Below are 15744 nucleotides of genomic sequence, written 5' to 3'. Positions count from 1 at the left end.
TCAAGATCCTCGCCCAAGCCATCTCCGTGATGCTTGTGGTCGTGGCCCATGATCATGCTGGTGTCATGATCGTGAAGGTGGTCATGATCGTGATGGTGGTCGTGATCGTGGTGGTGGTCATGATGGTGGTCATGACCGCGGTGGTGGTCGTGGGGCGCGCTTCCCGGAGGTGCCATCGGCGCGTGCTTGTGCACGGAAGAGACGTTGACTTTGGTGGCGGCGATGCGCCCCGTGCTCTTCCAGACGCGCTCGGTGGCGAGGCCCCACTCGCCGCGGATGTCTAGGATGGTCGCGAGGCCGGCCTCAATGTCAGCGATCGGCGCGCCCTACCGCAGCCCTCATGAGCTGAGACAGTGAAGAGGACGATGGCCCACAGCGTCAATGAGCGACGCGAGGATCATGTCGCCGGCGGCGCCGGCCGAGCAGTCGAAGTACGCAATCTTGGTCATGGCAAAAATCGAAGAGTGCGCTTTGGCCAATCAAACGGACATATCTTCCCGATCTTTTTCCGGATCATGTTGAAGTTACCGCCAATGAGCGTCCAGGTGCACATCATTGGCACATCATTGTAGCTTGTCTTATTGGCATCATATTGTCTCAGAGTTGTCGACTAGTCAGACGCTGCTAATCTTCTCGTTGGTGTGGCTTTGGCTCACGGTTCGAGAGATACTGTACGGCGCTTCGTTGTAATCCTACTTCACAATTGTGTTTGGAGGTTGTTTGGTGCACTGGTTTGCATAACCGAAGGACCCAGACGAGAAGGAATGACAAGTACAGCGCCCACGAGCAATCAAGAGAGGTGGCGCGCCCGAGATCGTCGCAATCATCGAAAGGCCGATTGGAGCCAGCGACGTTGCAAAATGTACAGCCCGGGTCGTCTGTGCATGCGACCACATTCGGCAGAAGAGGAGGACCGCGGCGGCCTCGATCGCGACCGTGTTGTTGGCGCAACGGTACCGACAACGCATTTGTCTTGCGGCGCCGTCGTCAACACAAGCTCGGGTGTCGTCGAGTTAGCGCGGTTTGAGGATTTCGAGCGTGGATCCGTCGCCGGCCAAGGGCCACGTATATCTGACGAGGCTGCTGCCCCAGCTGCCCGTCGCCACGATCGTCGCAGGTTGCTTTAAGAAGAGGCTCGTGGCTGTAAACGTCTCGCTTGTGCACGACATGACCGTCTTGGTCCGTGCGAGCGTCGCGATGAGTTCGTTGCTCTTGTGGCGCAGCTGCTTGTAATCAAGTCCTTCGTCGGCGGTCGTGGACGCCGCAAACTATAGGTTGACATCGTCACGAAATGTGCCGTCAGGACCGCGATTGAGCGCGTTGGCCTTGGTGCAATCCATGGCAAATGATCACGTGATGAAGACGAGGACATCGTCTCTAGTCTGTGATCTCTTCCATGCCGTTTGCGTTGTCAATCCAGGTGCCCAGAATGCCACCATGTACACCCATGTACACCTGGTTGTAGCACCGCCTTGGGTTGTGTGAGACGGGGTGGCGACCGAGTCTGAGGCCCGACCTCACTCTAGGAGTCTCTTACCTGCACCCTGCCCAAGAAAACTTGAGGGCCACTCAGGACTGAGCTGATGGCGCCGATGACGTGGCAGCCCCATACGCCGTGGACAGTTACACACGGCAGCGCCAGTTGCATAACGACTGTCCGTCGTATATCCGGAGTGTACACTCGCTTTCAAGAGCAATAGGATGCAGAGCCCGTTGCCAATGAGTCCGATGGCTCGTCCGCCGCTCAAACTTCCTCCTCGGGGTGGTCCCATGAGCCCTCCGCCGCCGTCGCGATTACCAGCTCTGCGGCCCACCGAGTTGCACGAGTCGCCGGCTCCGCTCATGGACGTGTCGCAAACTGCGTCATGGCTGCGAGACGACGACGCTATTTACGGGGCGTATGAAGCGCGCCAGACTCCCTACTACCGAAGCGTCCAGCGTCCAGCACCACCCAAGCCGGACAACGCAGCGCTCCATCGGCAATGCGTCGATGCCATCGCCTTTTACGCCAAGCAAGTCGACGCGCGACGGGTGCAAATGGACAAACTCAAACTGTACGCGCCACGCAAGGCGTCCGAGGTCTTTCCCATCGCTGCCTACGACACCAAGCTGTATATGACGCCCCGGTCAACCAAGACGTCGCCATCGCCGCCATCGTCGTCGTCGTCGTTGCACAGTCTCTCCCCCGTTGATGCCAGCACTATGCCGACCGTGCCCGACGACGAGTACTCGCATGTGCAGCAAACGCTTCGCTTTGACGCGCTTAGCCCGCCGTCGTCGCCCGCGACCGACACTCCACCGATGATGCCGGTTGAGAGTACAACGGGCAACGCATCGTTTCGCCTCTAGTCTCGAAGCCCAGCTCGTTTATGGATGCATATGCACATCATTGTAACAACGCGTCCGCTGTTGCTGCTTGACTTGCGAGGAGAAGAGGTGATTGAACAATGACTTGATTAGCCTGGGCTTAGACTCGTTGCTAGACATGTACGCCGTCGTCGCCCGCGACCGACACTCCACCGATGATGCCGGTTGAGAGTACAACGGGCGACGCATCGTTTCGCCTCTAGTCTCGAAACCCAGCTCGTTTATGGATGCATATGTACACCATTGACGTGAAAAGAATGACAATGTTGTGTTCTCGTTCGACTGGAAGACGACAGTGCGCGTCTTATCGGATACCAAGTGGTGCTACACGGTGCATACGACCCAGTGTGCTGCGGTCTGTTGCAAGTCGTTATAGTGTGGGCACGCCGAGCGTCCACGCGTGCGCCGGCGTCGGTTGGCCATGGACAGGCGGTGTGCACGCGAGATACGGTGTCATTGTATCGTTTTCCGGGACGCAGCTCGGACACGGACGCACAAAGTTGCCGTTGATGTCGCGAAGCGCGACGCGGTTGTCGCCGACGTCGACGCACGTAAAGCTCGTCACGTGCATCGACGCGTCGTCAAAGATGGTAATGATGTTCGTGAACGCCGACGTGTCATCGATGAGGACACCAAAGTAGTTGGGCACGTCGTCGTGCAACGCAAACGTGCCGGGTCCCGTCGAGACAATCGTCAAGCTCGTGGGCGAATCCGTCGCCAGAGCCAAGAATTGATCCAAGCTCCAGTACCCGAAGTCCGCAGCTGAGAGCGTGACGACAGCACCGTCGACGAACGCGCTGCAGGGACTTGGTGGCGACGGCGTCAACGACGGGGCCATGGACGGTACTTGGCCACACGCGCCGCCCGCCGCCGCCAGCGTAAGACTCGCTAGAAAGAGTGCAGCGCGCAAGTACAACATGGCAGAAGCAGATATGTGCGGCTGCGAGAACGTGGCGGACGAGATCCACAAGGTGCCAGCATCTTCCCAACTGAGATTGACAGCTACTTACGCAGCGTACTAACACTGGTGGGTCCGAGTACGTCTGCATACGAGACGGCTGCGACCTGAGTCGCGATGGGCACTGCCTGCCACGCGACGATCTCCTCACGCCATCATGGCAGTGCAAGATATGGCTGGTGTCAGCCAATCAAGACGACCATTCTATATTTTTCGACCAATCACGTGGCGCGCAATCCGTTTCCGTGGATTCATGGCCCGTTGCGTTGGCCTCGTGCTCCTTTGGCTCGTGCTCGTCGCGCTCGCTGTCGCAGACGAAGAGGAAGCATGCGCCTCGTCGCTCAACATTGTCGTCCACGCGCAGGCCCACTCGTCGACGGACGCGCTCGTCATCGGCTCTGAAATGACCTGCGCGGGCTTCCAGGCCGCCTTTGCGGCCGCCGGCCACCACGTACAGCTCATGTACCCCGGCAGCTATGGCGCGCTCCACGACCGCGTGTGGGATATCGTCTTTATCGAGGGCTGGTTCCCCGCGATCACGGCCTTTATCCACGAGATCCGACGGGCCACGCACGGTCACGCCAGGGTGTATTTCTACTGCTTGGACCCGGACTTCCCCGGTCGCCTATGACGCAATGCCAGTGCGGTTGGCTCACGCACCGTAGGTCTCAACACGTTGCAGATGCTGGACGTCGACGGCTTCTTTGCCAACAGCCACGAGGCGCTGCGGCATCTGGCCCCGTTTGCGACCATATCCGAGTACTTGCTCTTGGCCGCGACCCCGCCGCCGCCAGCGCCGACAACCAACAAGTACGCGGCCATTCCTCCCGTCGTCTACGTCGGCAACGCCGTTGGTATCATGACCAAGCAGCATCTCGCGTCCATGCTGCGAGAGGCGATCCCGTTTGGCCTTCGCATCTATGGGTACGCCTGGGAGATGCATCCCGAGTTTGCGCCGTTCTGGGCCGGCGTCTTACCAGCCGCCGACTTGTGGGACGTCTATTCTGCGGCCAGAGTGATTCTCGGCGCGACCATGGACGGCCAGCGCGCGTCGGGCATGATCAACAACCGGGTCTTTGAGGCGCTCGCCGTCGGGCGCATCTTGATCAGCGATCACTCGTCGGCGCTCGAGGCCCTCTTTGGCGACCGTGTCCTGTACTACAAGGCGCCGGGCGACATGACGCGCCACTTGGCGCAGCTCGTGACGACCGAGTACGCTCGTCCCCACACACCGGAGGACTTGGCGGCGCATATTCGCACGTACCACACGTACACCCCGCGCGCTGCGTTCGTTCTTGCGATCCACCATCAGCTCTCGCGACGCGACGTCGATCGCATCCACAAACCCAAGCTCTTTGTTGTGCTGGACGAGAGGTGGCTGGCGTCGCATTTGTTGAGTGCGCTGTATGTACACGACGTGGTGCTGCCGGCGCTCGCCAAGCTCGAGCGGCTTTTTCTCGTTCACATGGGCAGCGAGCTTCCAACGACGACGACGACACGAGCAATGCACACGCACGACCTCGTGCTGCTGCTCAGCGCCTACAACAGTACCTTGGAGCGAACCTTTCGACCGGTGGCGCTGCGCGGCGCCAAAGGGCTCTTCCTCCTCGCGCCACTGCGCGACGACGACGATGGGTTTGAGACGGACGGTGCTTTCTATGACATTGTGTACTTTACGCAGCCCGATCAATTCGATCGGGTGCGGCGCGCGCGCACCAACGTGCAGAACGCCTTCGGGTGGCCCGTCGTTGCTAGTACCACGGACGTGCCACCACCACCGGTGCCATGCGACGTGCTGATCGTTGGTGACTGGGACGACGACGAGCAGCGCCTTCTGCGTCTCTTCCAGGACCTCGACCACGGTCTGCGTGTCACGGTTGTCGTCCCCGAACGACATGCCCGGGATGCCCATCATGCCATGATGCAGCTGAAGTCCATGGACATGCGCGTGGTCTACGCGAGCCCTGGCAACGACTCGCTCCACAATCTCTTAACGCGTTCGAATTGCGACGCGATCTTCATTCCAGGTACCAAGGACGTCGGCGGCAACGAGTACTTGGTCGCGGCGGGCCTCGCGCGTGGGCAAACGGTCCGCATCCAGCCGGACAACGACCGACTCCAACGGCTCTTTCAGCGCTTGACGATCCAGGACCCGCCAAGATGGGACGTGGCGCATGTGGCCAAGATGCTGGCCGTTGGGAAGACGCGGCCGCTGGTCCTGGGCCGCGGCAACGCCAGTGTCTCCATGGTACGCATGCCTCTTTTGCTAAATGCGATCTCTCGACGGGCTCGTAGGTGGTCTCGGAATCCTGCATGCATCACCCGGGCAGCGTCGACGTGTCCTTTGAGACCAACAACTTTGAGCCGCCGGCGGACGGCGTCGTGTGCCTGCTCGTCGACGGCGACGCCCTCGGCTGTGTCCTCCACGATGGCATGCGCTTCCACGTGCGCTTGCCCATCGGCAGTGGGAACGTGACGCTGCAGATGGCGCTGCGCAGTATCGTCTTTGGCGATGTGTTTGCGTGGTCGCCGCCGATCGTGCTGGCGGCGTCGCATGAGCGCGCGCCGCTCGCACCGCCGACATCGACGCGCTACGTGGTCGACTTGGCCAGTAGTCCGTAAGGTGCGGCGCCGTACGATAGGAATAGGCGTATTAAAAGGAGTAGATGTGCTATGTACCGACACGTGGCTTAGACGTCTTCCTCGTCGTAGCCGTCGTCGCCCGTGAACGAGCTCGAAAACTTGACGATCGCGCGGCCGATCGCGCCGATCCACGCGTCCTTCTTCTCTTCGCTCTCGGCGTGCATGTAGTACGTCGACTCGGGCGTCGCAATCTCAAAGCAGAAGCGCTTGTTGGTCTTCTCCTCGGCCGACTTGACCGTTAAGCACTCGGAGAGATCGATGACGCCATGCGGCGCCTCGCCCTGCGCCCGGCAAAAGTAGAGCTTGTTGCCCTTGAGCACAAAGTAGCGTGCCCGCCACTCCTTGAGCCACACGCTGCGCTTCGTGAGCTCGCCCTCAAAGTCGGGCTGCGCGAGGTCGGCCACCACGTCCATCTCGTCAGAGGAAATAATTTCGAAGCCAGCGTCAGTTCTATGGAAAGAGGTCAGATCGTTGCTGACGTAGCAGCTGCTTGCTGACGTTTTAAATGACATACAATTGGCAAGCTATTAAAAGCATATCCCGCGACCGCAGCCATCAATTGACCCATGGACGTTGGCGTTGTCCTCGGCGAGGAATAAATACCCGCGGGCAGGCGGTGCACACCATGTGCTACATCAACAGCTAGATATACCTCGCTTGTAAATGGATGGGCTAGCTCAAGGGAATAGTACGAATAGAAGAAGACTCGGGCTTGGCGGACGTCTGGCGATCCAGCAATTATCTGACCACAATGCTATTTCTGCAGTTGACCATTTAGAAACCATACAAACAACTAGATGTTTACATTCGACATCTAAATACACGCAACTTCAACTTTAAACGTGGATCGCCCACGGGCCCACGTACTGCGCGACAATGACATCGAGGACGTCGGTGGGGAGCTTGGTGCGCTGGAAAGCAGCGCGAGGGTCCTTGCAAACGGGGCGCAAGCATTGCCACGCCAAGTCGCAGAGAATGTGATGGGCGCTGCGACCTTCGTGGCGCTTCTTCTCCCAATAGGACAGGGTCGCGACAGTCCGGATCATGTCTTTAGCCAGCGGATCGTCGGCTGCTGCTTGGGCCGCTGCCTGCTGGAAGGTCGCGGCGACGCACGCAGCAATCATTGCACCCGTGCGTCCTTCGTTGTCCTTGAGGTCTGTGCTGGCGCCGTGCTCGAGCAGGACGAGGAGGACACTCCAGCGTCCAAAGCTCGACGCGAGGTGCAAAGGCGTGTGTCCGTGGACGTTGACAGCGTCGACCAGTGCTCCGTGCGACAGCAATGTCGCTGCCGTCTCGGGTGAAGATGTGAAGTGCAGCGGCGTGTTACCTGCCGTTGTTCTCGCGAGAACATGGGCACCGTGTTGAAGAAGAGTGTTGGCTACTGCGACAGAGGCGCACCGGTGCAGAGGCGTTGCGCCGTCAAGCCGCTTGCTATGAACCGAGGCGCCGTGCACCAACAGCAACAGTGCAATCTCGCCTGATGGCGCCAAATGGAGCGGCGTCGCGTCGTCGTTGTCGAGGCAGTGGACGCGGGCGCCATGGCGGAGGAACAGCGAGGTTGATACGGCGTCATTGATGGCGACAGCAAGGTGCAAGAGCGTCTTGCCGGGCACGCGGTACGAGTACTCGTCGACGTCGATCGACGAAACGAGCTTGGCGATGGCGTCATGACGACGCTCCAAGACCGCAGTCTCAATGGCGTTGAAGGCGTCGGCCATGGTCGGGCGAATTGATACAATGGCTCAAAGTTATCAACGCGGCGCGAGGAATAAGATTTTCCAGCTGGGACAGGATCGGTGGCACTCGTCTTTTGTATGCCAAGGTGTACAGGGCCATGTGGCAGCCAATGGGACGATGCCCGCTTCGTCTTCGATTTGGAAGAGAAGACGCCAAGGGCGAGTATACCCTTGTCTGGCTGCCTGCCCGTAGCACCAACTCGGTTCTTTGTCGTGTCTTTGCCAAAAATCAATGCACCGGCACCACAGTTAAATCAGTTTACCTTGGCGCCTTTCGCTTCTATTGCATATGAAGGACTCGTCCATGACGATCACATGGATCCTGGATCGATGGAACCGTTTCTGCAGGGTTCTTGCCCTCTCCACTTCGCTCGAGTCGTCATTGCATCGTATGCACTCCGAGGCTAAACTACTCGACTTGCTTCCATCTTTCTCCAGACCCACGGGCCTAGCCTCTACTAATATATGGCGTTGGCTTGTGTCGAGGCGACAGCGTCTGGCGCACACAACGTAGTTCCTCACTATCCCTGTCATCGCGACGCTTGACGCGCAGCCACCACGCGGCCTTCGACCTGCAAGCGGCCACACCATTGCGTCCGTGGGCTTCTCGTCCGTCGACGCGACAGTATTATCGTCGCCTCTCGCTCGTTCCATCCCAGTGCTCTTGGCTCGTCAGGCTGCCACGCGAGCGTTTGCATCCGGATAAAACCGACGCTTCATGATCGCAGGTTGTGATAAGATGTTTGTATGGTATACGAAAACCAAGTTGGGGGGCGACGCGTCGCTGGAATATATTGCAATATTTCGATTTCGACCAACCTCATGGCAGCTCGGCGCGTGAACCAAGGCCCGAAGCGCGGGTCCAAGACGTACGAGCGGCCGGGCCTGAGCGAGGAGGAGATCGAGGAGATCCGCGAGGCCTTCAACCTCTTCGACACGGACGGCTCGGGCACGATCGACCCGAAGGAGCTCAAGGCCGCCATGCAGTCGCTCGGCTTCGAGGCCAAGAACCAGACCATCTACCAGATGATCGGCGACATCGACAAGGACGGGAGCGGCTCGATCGACTTTGAAGAGTTCCTGGATATGATGACGGCCAAGATGAGCGACAAGGACTCGCGCGACGACATCCAGAAGGTCTTCAACCTCTTTGACGACGACCAGACAGGCAAGATCTCGCTCCGGAACCTCAAGCGCGTCGCCAAGGAACTTGGAGAGACCATGTCGGACGCCGAGCTCCTCGAGATGATCGAGCGCGCCGATAGCGACCAAGACGGCGAGATCAACGCCGAAGAGTTCTACTCGATCATGACCAAGAAGACCTTTACGTAGCTTTTGTTTGCCTGCTATCCTAATACCACCCACATACATACCTCTTCCTCCAGCCTCCTACTGCAACATGCGCCCGTCCTCCTCGAAGCTGCTTCCATGACCACGTCCTAGCGACGCCGTCGATGGTCGATGGGCGAGCATGCCATCGCAGGGTTGGGTGGAATATCCTTCGTGCCGGATACGACATCCGGACACTACAGCGTCCCGACAGTCGAAACAAGTGACTGGATGGTTTGTCCCCGAGAAATCCTTGTTTTGCCCAACATCGTGACAGCGTTGGGATGGAAATGGCGTGGGTAAATCCTTCAATGGTTAGTCGGATGATGGGACTAATAGCTTTAGTCGATGTTTCGACTACGACCGGCTGTATTTTTCACCGGGACAGCAGCAACATGAGCGGCGTCGTGCTGGCGAGCGCGGGCTACGACCACACGATCCGCTTCTGGGACGCGGCCTCCGGAACATGCAACCGCACGGTCAAGTACCCCGACTCGGTGCGTGGCCATGTCTATCGCGCGCGCGTGCTCATGCCTGCCATAGCAAGTCAACTGCCTCCAGATCACGCCCGACAAGAAGTACATTGCGGCTGCCGGGAACACGCACATCCGCCTCTTTGAGATCAATAGCAACAACCCGAATCCCACGACGAGCTACGACGGCCATAGCGGCAACGTCACGGCCATTGGCTTCCAAAAGCACGGCAAGTGGATGTTTAGCGGTTCGGAAGATGGCACGATCAAGATCTGGGACCTGCGGTACGCCATTTCGAGCTCTGCATGCACTCGCTCACATCCATCTATGTCTAGAGCGCCAGGCTGTCAACGCAACTACGAGTGCCCCGCGCCCATCAACTCGGTCGCGCTGCATCCGAACCAGGTATGACAGGCGCACCACGCTACATGCAGATGGACGACACGGACTTGTAGGCCGAACTTGTGTGCGGCGACCAGAACGGCTGCGTGCGCGTCTGGGATCTCACGACCAACACGTGCTCGTCCAAGTTTATGCCGGACGGCGACCACGCTGTGCGCAGCGTCGACTTGGCCCGCGACGGGCGCACGCTCGTGGCCGCCAACAACAAGGGCAGCGTCTTTGTCTACACGCCCCGCGCTTCGTGCGTTCTCTTCATTACGAAAAGTGCTCAGCTCTTTAAATGGATTAGGGACAACTACGAGCTCCGCGAGACGTTCCATGCCCACAACGAGTATATTTTGAAGGCGCGCATTTGCCCCAACGTCCGGTTCCTGGCCACATGCTCAGCCGACAAGACGGTCAAGGTCTGGAACATGATGGACATGTCGCTCGTGCACACGCTGCAGGGCCACCAGCGCTGGGTGTGGGATTGCTCCTTCTCCGCCGTCTCGTCGTACCTCGTCACGGGTACATCTGATCTCGTTGCCTTTCTAACAAATTCATGACGTGGCGTGCTCCTAGCGTCGTCGGATCAAACGGCCCGGCTCTGGGACCTCAGCTCGGGCGAAACGATGCGGCACTACAATGGCCACCACAAAGCCGTCACGTGTGTGGCCCTCGATGATAGCGTGGTCGAGAAGGAGAGATAAATCAGATCGTAGTTGCAAGGCCATAAATTTACCCAATATGACCTTGGTAGTTGCTTCCAATGCAATTCATCAACAAGTGCACCCGTCGACTTAGTGTTGCAAACGTCGAGCAACAAAGAGCGCCATAGCAGCGTACGCATCGGCCGCCGCCGCCGTGTACCGGAGCATCGCGGGGTAGTTGTGCAGCTTGTGCCGGTGACAGAGCTCGGTCACATCGACGTTGGCCGCCTTGGCTTTGGCCACAAACGCGCGAATGTCATCTTCCATGAGTTCTTTGCCCCCATAGACAACCTGTCCACCACATGCGTCTGGAATGAGTGGAACAGGCAATTCATGCCTACCATAAGGGGCGGAAGATTGTCCAGCGGATGAAAGAGAGGCGACGCGCGCGTCTGGTCGTCGTGCGCGGCGTACAAGTCGCGCCAGGATGCGATCGTGGACCTATCGTTGAAATCGCGTCAGCCAAGAATTGTCGAGACGAATCGATGAAGCTACGGGAGAAAGACGTCGGTGGCGGCGTTGCGCGCGTACGACGGCGCGGTGCCGGCGATGTCCACCCACGGCGAGAGCAAGATGGCCCCCACCGGGCGCGGCAAGTTGGCGCGAACAATGTGCTGGAGCAGCAGCGCTGCGAGGTTCCCGCCCGCCGAGTCACCAACGACAAGGATCGGGCCGCTCGTCTCGGCGCGCAGCCACGTATACGCCTATCCATATTTCGTTCTAACGGGATGGAAAATGTGATCGATGGTCGACCGAGATGGTTTGCTGGAGCTGGTGCGGGTACTTGAACTCGGGGGCGAGGTCGTACTCGAGGCTAAAGACCCGCGCGTCAATGGTCTTGGCACGTAGCGCTTGGAGGAGTGGCTGGATGATATCGCAGCTCTGCGTCGTGGATGACCCGACGACAAATCTAACAAAATGGACAAGTCGTCGTTGGATAGCGAGTAACGGCAACCGACCCGCCGCCGTGGATGTAAAGGATCGTAATGTCGTGATCCGAGCCTTTCTTGCTTGGGCGGCCGTCGTACCACAAGCCTAGTCATATGCCATATGCACCGTGGCATCGTCCAGAGAGGACATGCGACGGACGTGCCTTGGACGTTGGGGGTATCGACGGCGGACGAAGGCCTATAGCAGCAATTGTTGCGCGATACAGAACAGATCGATGGTATACCGGAAGACGAGGCGCTGGAGATGGCCGTAGACGTTAAAGTTAAAGCGGACGCTGCCATGGGCCAGCGCAGTTTGCGACCGAAGCACGCGCGCCACAAGCGCGTCAAAGAAAAGCTGGTCGGGGTCGCGCGGGCAGCAAAGCACGAGCAGCGGCGCCACGAGGCCATGGACCACGAGCCACACGAGCGACGCGACGTTGGCGAGCAGCGCCATGGTCCGAAATGTCAAAGTGCAAACGACCTTTCTACCTCCACGTCAACTCGTCATCCGGATGATGCGAACCAGCGTATTTGCAATCGCAAAACAGTGTTTGCGTTCGGCGTACAGTGTGTCCATATTAAAGCACCGCACGCAACAGCGCAAGCTTGGCCCCTCACTTTGGCACGTAGTTCAATGTACTATTTGTGTAGCTTCATTGTTCGCCGTGTCGTGCTAGAATCTCCGATGAAATATACTCTCGAGCACACACGCCAAAACAGTGTATTCGAGGTCATACAATGTATACTCGATATAGATCGCCTGGCTTCTTCTTAGCGCAGCAAGTCGTCGAGCGACCGTTCAATGTCCCCAAGGTCGTGAGCGTACGAAGCGGGCATGTCGACGCACTTGCGCAAATCGTACATGTCGGCAAGCTCATCCTGGCAGTTGGCAAAGATGTACTCGCGCAGCGGCAAGTGTACCGTCACATGCGGCATCGCCCACGCTGGAAAGACCTTCTCAAAGTCCTTGAAACGCGACGATTTGCCGCGGTAGTTCATCCAGCGGCTTTGTACCACCGATTGCGCACAGCTGTACGCAGATAGCTCCTTTGTCGACGACACATGGGCACCAACAAGCCCCGATGGCTGGTGTGGCGCGTCGTGCAGTCGATCGTCCTCGCTCTTCGAAGCGTGGCCCAAAGCTTTCGTGCATGGACATTGACACCACGGACACGGCTCGCCACAGCGCGGCACAATGCCATCGACCGCGCCGTACGCTTCGTCGCGAATGAGATCGAGGGCGCTGTCCGCCATCTCGGCACTCCACACCGAGCACGGCCGCAACAAGATCGCGAGCTTGTCAACGTGGTCCAACAGCGTTGCTGGCACGCTGAGTGCACTTTCCAGCGTACTGTCACGGGAGAAGATGGACGGCCCTCGGTCGTCACAGTCAAAGACGCCACTGGAGATCGCCGGCAGACTCGTCACCATGACACTCGTCCCGCTGCGCTTGAGGTGGCGTTGCAGCGACAGACGCAGGGCGCGCAGAAACCGCGCGCTTCGTTCGTCGGATGCAGCCTCGGCCTCGGCTGCAGCGCAAAGGATACTCTGCTTGACGTCGCGGACAAGCTTGTCGGCGACGTCAAGGTAGCACACCTCGACTTGGGCGCGAATGCGGCGCGTGGTAACCTCCGTGGTATGCTCCGCAGGCGCTTGGAGGTACTCGAGCACCGCGTCCACATCGTTCGCGCGCAAATACTGCAGCAGAGACTGGTCGAGCACGGCTTGCATCGCGCTCGCGCTGTGCACCCAGGCCGCGTGCTTGAGCGCCGCGGCAACGACCGCCGCCACTTGCTCGGCAAACGCGCGCACCAGGTTGGTCGTGAGCCACTCGTGCAGCGTCGCCACAAAGAGGTCCGCCGCAATCTGGCCGCGACACATGTTGTCAGCAAAGAGACGGGCTTGCACGCGTCAAACTTGGCCGCAACCGAGTTGGCCGCGTCCCACGCCGCTTGCTTGGCCTGGAGCTCGGTCGTCAGACACGAAAGCAGCGCGCGTGCGCCCGCTTGCATGTCGGTTTGCGTCGACTGCATCGACTGCAGCATCGCTTTGGCTTCTTGCGCGCACAAGAGCACCACGTCGCCGCCGTACCGATCCGTCGACGCCACGCAGCGGCGCACACAGTCGCGCACCGCGCGCAGCGTACACCCCAGTGGCGAAGGCGCCTCGCCTCGCACCCAGTACTGCTTTGAAACGGCTCACCCACCCCGTCGCGCCGCTTTGCGGGGTGTCGTCGCTCGCGAGCTCGTCCGATGTAAAGACCGTATACGAGTGCAACACGTCGTACACCAAGTGCGGTACGCTTGGTGCGAGCGCCGGGTGCTCCGCGTTGGCGCGGCGCATGACCGCCTCAAACATCGCATCAAACGCGTTCATTGTCGCCGATGCGCCGCAGTGTGCCATGCGGTCCACAAGCGCCGCTTGTAGCTGCGCCTTGTACGCCTTGGCATACACGTCGTACATAAAGAGGTGCTGCGCTTTCGCCAGCACGAGGCGCGTCGAATGCGAGCGCTGTCGGCGCTTGACGTCGGCCCACATCTCCATCGTGCTCGTGGCCCACTTTGCAAATGCTTCGTCCGCCAGCGTCTCGGCCACGACGCTGTCGAGCGCTTCGACGGCAGCGTGCACACGCTCTCAAAGGCCGCAGCGTAAATGGACGCAAGCGACTGTGTGTGCTGCGTCATGCGCCCTTGGAGCCGGTCGTACAGATGGCGCTGGTGCGCCGATGCAAAGTCGAGTTCAAAGTTGGCGCTTTCGAGGCAAGTCCACACCAGCGTTAGCGTCTTGTTGAGCGTGTCGATCGTGCGCGCACGCCATTGGCCACACGTGGCAGCACGGTGGTGCACATGCTCGCGCAGCTGCAAGAGGCGCTCGCCGTACGCTGCAATCGGCGTATCCATTGGCGGCTCGGCCACGCCGTGCGTCAAGCCCAAATACCACACGTCACTCGAGCCCTTCGACGACGACGACATGTCGACGTCGTCGAAAAACGTTGCCGTCGCCGTCGACTGGCGCACGACTGCAATCTGCTTGGCGCTCGCGCGAAGACTGTGCAGTAGCGCGTCAGGCTCGGTGCCAGACTGCTCGTCATGGCGACATCCACTTGGTTGAACACAAAGTAGAGCTTGGTCGGGAGGTGGCCGCCCGATGCAGCGGCAAGCTCCGAGTTGGCCACGGCCGAGAGCACAATCGGCAGCACGTCGTTGATCGTCTTGGTCGCTTCGCCTTTGGTCAAGACGATGGTCGCGTCAGCAGGTAGAATCGCCATCGATGCGATGCGGTTGTCGCGCCACACCGTGCCATCTTGACCCGTGTAGTCGGGCGACTGAATACCCTCCGTGTCGAGGAGCAACACATAGTCGTACATGAGGCTGTCGCAAGCGAGCAGTTGGAGACTCACGCCGCGCGTGCAGCGGGCGACGCTCGTCTTCAAACGGACGCCAAACATGCAGTTGAGCAGCGTCGACTTGCCCGACGACTGGACGCCGAGCGCCGAGAGGACAAAGACGCGGCTGTCCTTCGGCAACGTCGTTGCGAGGCAGCGCAGCACCGCGGAAATCCACGTCTTGTTGACCATGCCCGCGTCGCCGTCCATGAGCTCGAGCGAGAAACCATCCACCAAGTGCTGCGCCGCGTACTGTGGATACGCCGCGTGGACGTTTGGCGCCATCGCAAACAAATGCGACACTTCCCGCCAGAGGTGCTCGAGGCCCGTGACGACGCCACTCCAGTCGGCCGTCGTTGGCAACGCGAGGCACTTGTAGCTGGCGGCAAGGCCATTCTCGAGCGCGACGACCTGCATTTCGCGCCGCGCAGCCGACGGCTCTTGCAGCACCGCCACAAAGTACTGCAGCAGCGGGGTGTGCCGAACGCCGTGCGACGCCGCATTTTGCAGCTCCTCGAGCTCCTCGAGTTGTTGCCGTAGCGCTTGCCGACCCGGCGCGCTCGTCTCTCGCTGCAAAGCAATGCGAAGAGCGGCTTCCGCGACAAAGTGCCGCTGCAGCACCAGCGTCTTCGTGCGCAAGGTACCAAAATCCGTGGCCGCCATCGCCGCATCCTGCGCACACAGTCCGTGCGACGCACCGCAAGAGGCAGCGGCATCGATGCAAGCGTGGCGCGAGGCCCATCGGTGAGCGTGTCGTCGAGAACGTAGTAGGCAATCGCTGCGTACGACGCATCCATGGGGCACGTCAGTGCAATCGTACGCGTCGTCT

At 59.7% G+C, this 15744-nt stretch overlaps 9 protein-coding genes across 9 annotated transcripts; 4 read left to right on the top strand and 5 right to left on the bottom strand.

The window, feature by feature from the left end:
• Positions 1 to 1013: 1013 nt before the first annotated feature.
• On the bottom strand, positions 1014 to 1340 carry SPRG_02506 (hypothetical protein; the record flags this gene model as incomplete). The annotated part of the gene is made up of 2 exons (XM_012341079.1): positions 1014 to 1226; positions 1281 to 1340. 2 exons carry the CDS (start codon positions 1338 to 1340, stop codon positions 1014 to 1016), a joined length of 273 nt encoding a protein of 90 aa, XP_012196469.1.
• Positions 1341 to 1681: 341 nt separating this feature from the next.
• SPRG_02505 (hypothetical protein) lies at positions 1682 to 2434 on the top strand. Its single transcript, XM_012341078.1, has one exon. It carries the CDS (start codon positions 1702 to 1704, stop codon positions 2347 to 2349), a length of 648 nt encoding a protein of 215 aa, XP_012196468.1. The 5' UTR covers positions 1682 to 1701; the 3' UTR covers positions 2350 to 2434.
• A 197-nt stretch (positions 2435 to 2631) lies between these two features.
• Positions 2632 to 3286, bottom strand: SPRG_02504 (hypothetical protein; the record flags this gene model as incomplete). Its single annotated transcript, XM_012341077.1, has 1 exon — positions 2632 to 3286. The coding sequence occupies one exon, from the start codon at positions 3284 to 3286 to the stop codon at positions 2738 to 2740; it is 549 nt and encodes a 182-aa protein (XP_012196467.1). The 3' UTR covers positions 2632 to 2737.
• A 292-nt stretch (positions 3287 to 3578) lies between these two features.
• On the top strand, positions 3579 to 5947 carry SPRG_02503 (hypothetical protein; the record flags this gene model as incomplete). The annotated part of the gene is made up of 3 exons (XM_012341076.1): positions 3579 to 3945; positions 3991 to 5573; positions 5621 to 5947. 3 exons carry the CDS (start codon positions 3579 to 3581, stop codon positions 5945 to 5947), a joined length of 2277 nt encoding a protein of 758 aa, XP_012196466.1.
• A 10-nt stretch (positions 5948 to 5957) lies between these two features.
• Positions 5958 to 6392, bottom strand: SPRG_02502 (hypothetical protein). Its single transcript, XM_012341075.1, has one exon. The coding sequence runs from the start codon at positions 6379 to 6381 to the stop codon at positions 6016 to 6018; it is 366 nt and encodes a 121-aa protein (XP_012196465.1). The 5' UTR covers positions 6382 to 6392; the 3' UTR covers positions 5958 to 6015.
• A 412-nt stretch (positions 6393 to 6804) lies between these two features.
• On the bottom strand, positions 6805 to 7686 carry SPRG_02501 (hypothetical protein; the record flags this gene model as incomplete). The annotated part of the gene is made up of 2 exons (XM_012341074.1): positions 6805 to 7306; positions 7367 to 7686. 2 exons carry the CDS (start codon positions 7684 to 7686, stop codon positions 6805 to 6807), a joined length of 822 nt encoding a protein of 273 aa, XP_012196464.1.
• Positions 7687 to 8526: 840 nt separating this feature from the next.
• SPRG_02500 (hypothetical protein) lies at positions 8527 to 9091 on the top strand (the record flags this gene model as incomplete). The annotated part of the gene is made up of 1 exon (XM_012341073.1): positions 8527 to 9091. The coding sequence occupies one exon, from the start codon at positions 8527 to 8529 to the stop codon at positions 9034 to 9036; it is 510 nt and encodes a 169-aa protein (XP_012196463.1). The 3' UTR covers positions 9037 to 9091.
• Positions 9092 to 9395: 304 nt separating this feature from the next.
• Positions 9396 to 10656, top strand: SPRG_02499 (hypothetical protein). Its single transcript, XM_012341072.1, has 6 exons — positions 9396 to 9530; positions 9577 to 9791; positions 9843 to 9912; positions 9963 to 10150; positions 10199 to 10416; positions 10471 to 10656. Exons 1-6 carry the CDS (start codon positions 9429 to 9431, stop codon positions 10596 to 10598), a joined length of 921 nt encoding a protein of 306 aa, XP_012196462.1. The 5' UTR covers positions 9396 to 9428; the 3' UTR covers positions 10599 to 10656.
• Positions 10657 to 10688: 32 nt separating this feature from the next.
• On the bottom strand, positions 10689 to 11984 carry SPRG_02498 (hypothetical protein; the record flags this gene model as incomplete). The annotated part of the gene is made up of 7 exons (XM_012341071.1): positions 10689 to 10889; positions 10940 to 11039; positions 11094 to 11302; positions 11352 to 11508; positions 11558 to 11633; positions 11677 to 11726; positions 11773 to 11984. The coding sequence occupies 7 exons, from the start codon at positions 11982 to 11984 to the stop codon at positions 10689 to 10691; spliced, it is 1005 nt and encodes a 334-aa protein (XP_012196461.1).
• Positions 11985 to 15744: the final 3760 nt, after the last annotated feature.

Source organism: Saprolegnia parasitica, assembly GCF_000151545.1.
Source record: "Saprolegnia parasitica CBS 223.65 unplaced genomic scaffold supercont2.6, whole genome shotgun sequence".
NCBI lineage: Eukaryota > Oomycota > Saprolegniomycetes > Saprolegniales > Saprolegniaceae > Saprolegnia > Saprolegnia parasitica.
Note: the sequence above shows the minus strand (reverse complement) of the source record. Positions and strands in the feature narration are given on the sequence as shown.

Bases quoted from the DNA above. Each gene is read 5' to 3' on its own strand.
- SPRG_02505 (XM_012341078.1), top strand. From the start codon at position 1,702: ATGCAGAGCCCGTTGCCAATGAGTCCGATGGCTCGTCCGCCGCTCAAA.
- SPRG_02502 (XM_012341075.1), bottom strand. From the start codon at position 6,381: ATGGACGTGGTGGCCGACCTCGCGCAGCCCGACTTTGAGGGCGAGCTC.
- SPRG_02499 (XM_012341072.1), top strand. From the start codon at position 9,429: ATGAGCGGCGTCGTGCTGGCGAGCGCGGGCTACGACCACACGATCCGC. The intron at 10,151-10,198 runs GTGCGTTCTCTT...TAAATGGATTAG, and splicing joins GTCTACACGCCCCGCGCTTC to GGACAACTACGAGCTCCGCG. The intron at 10,417-10,470 runs GTACATCTGATC...GCGTGCTCCTAG, and splicing joins CTCGTCGTACCTCGTCACGG to CGTCGTCGGATCAAACGGCC.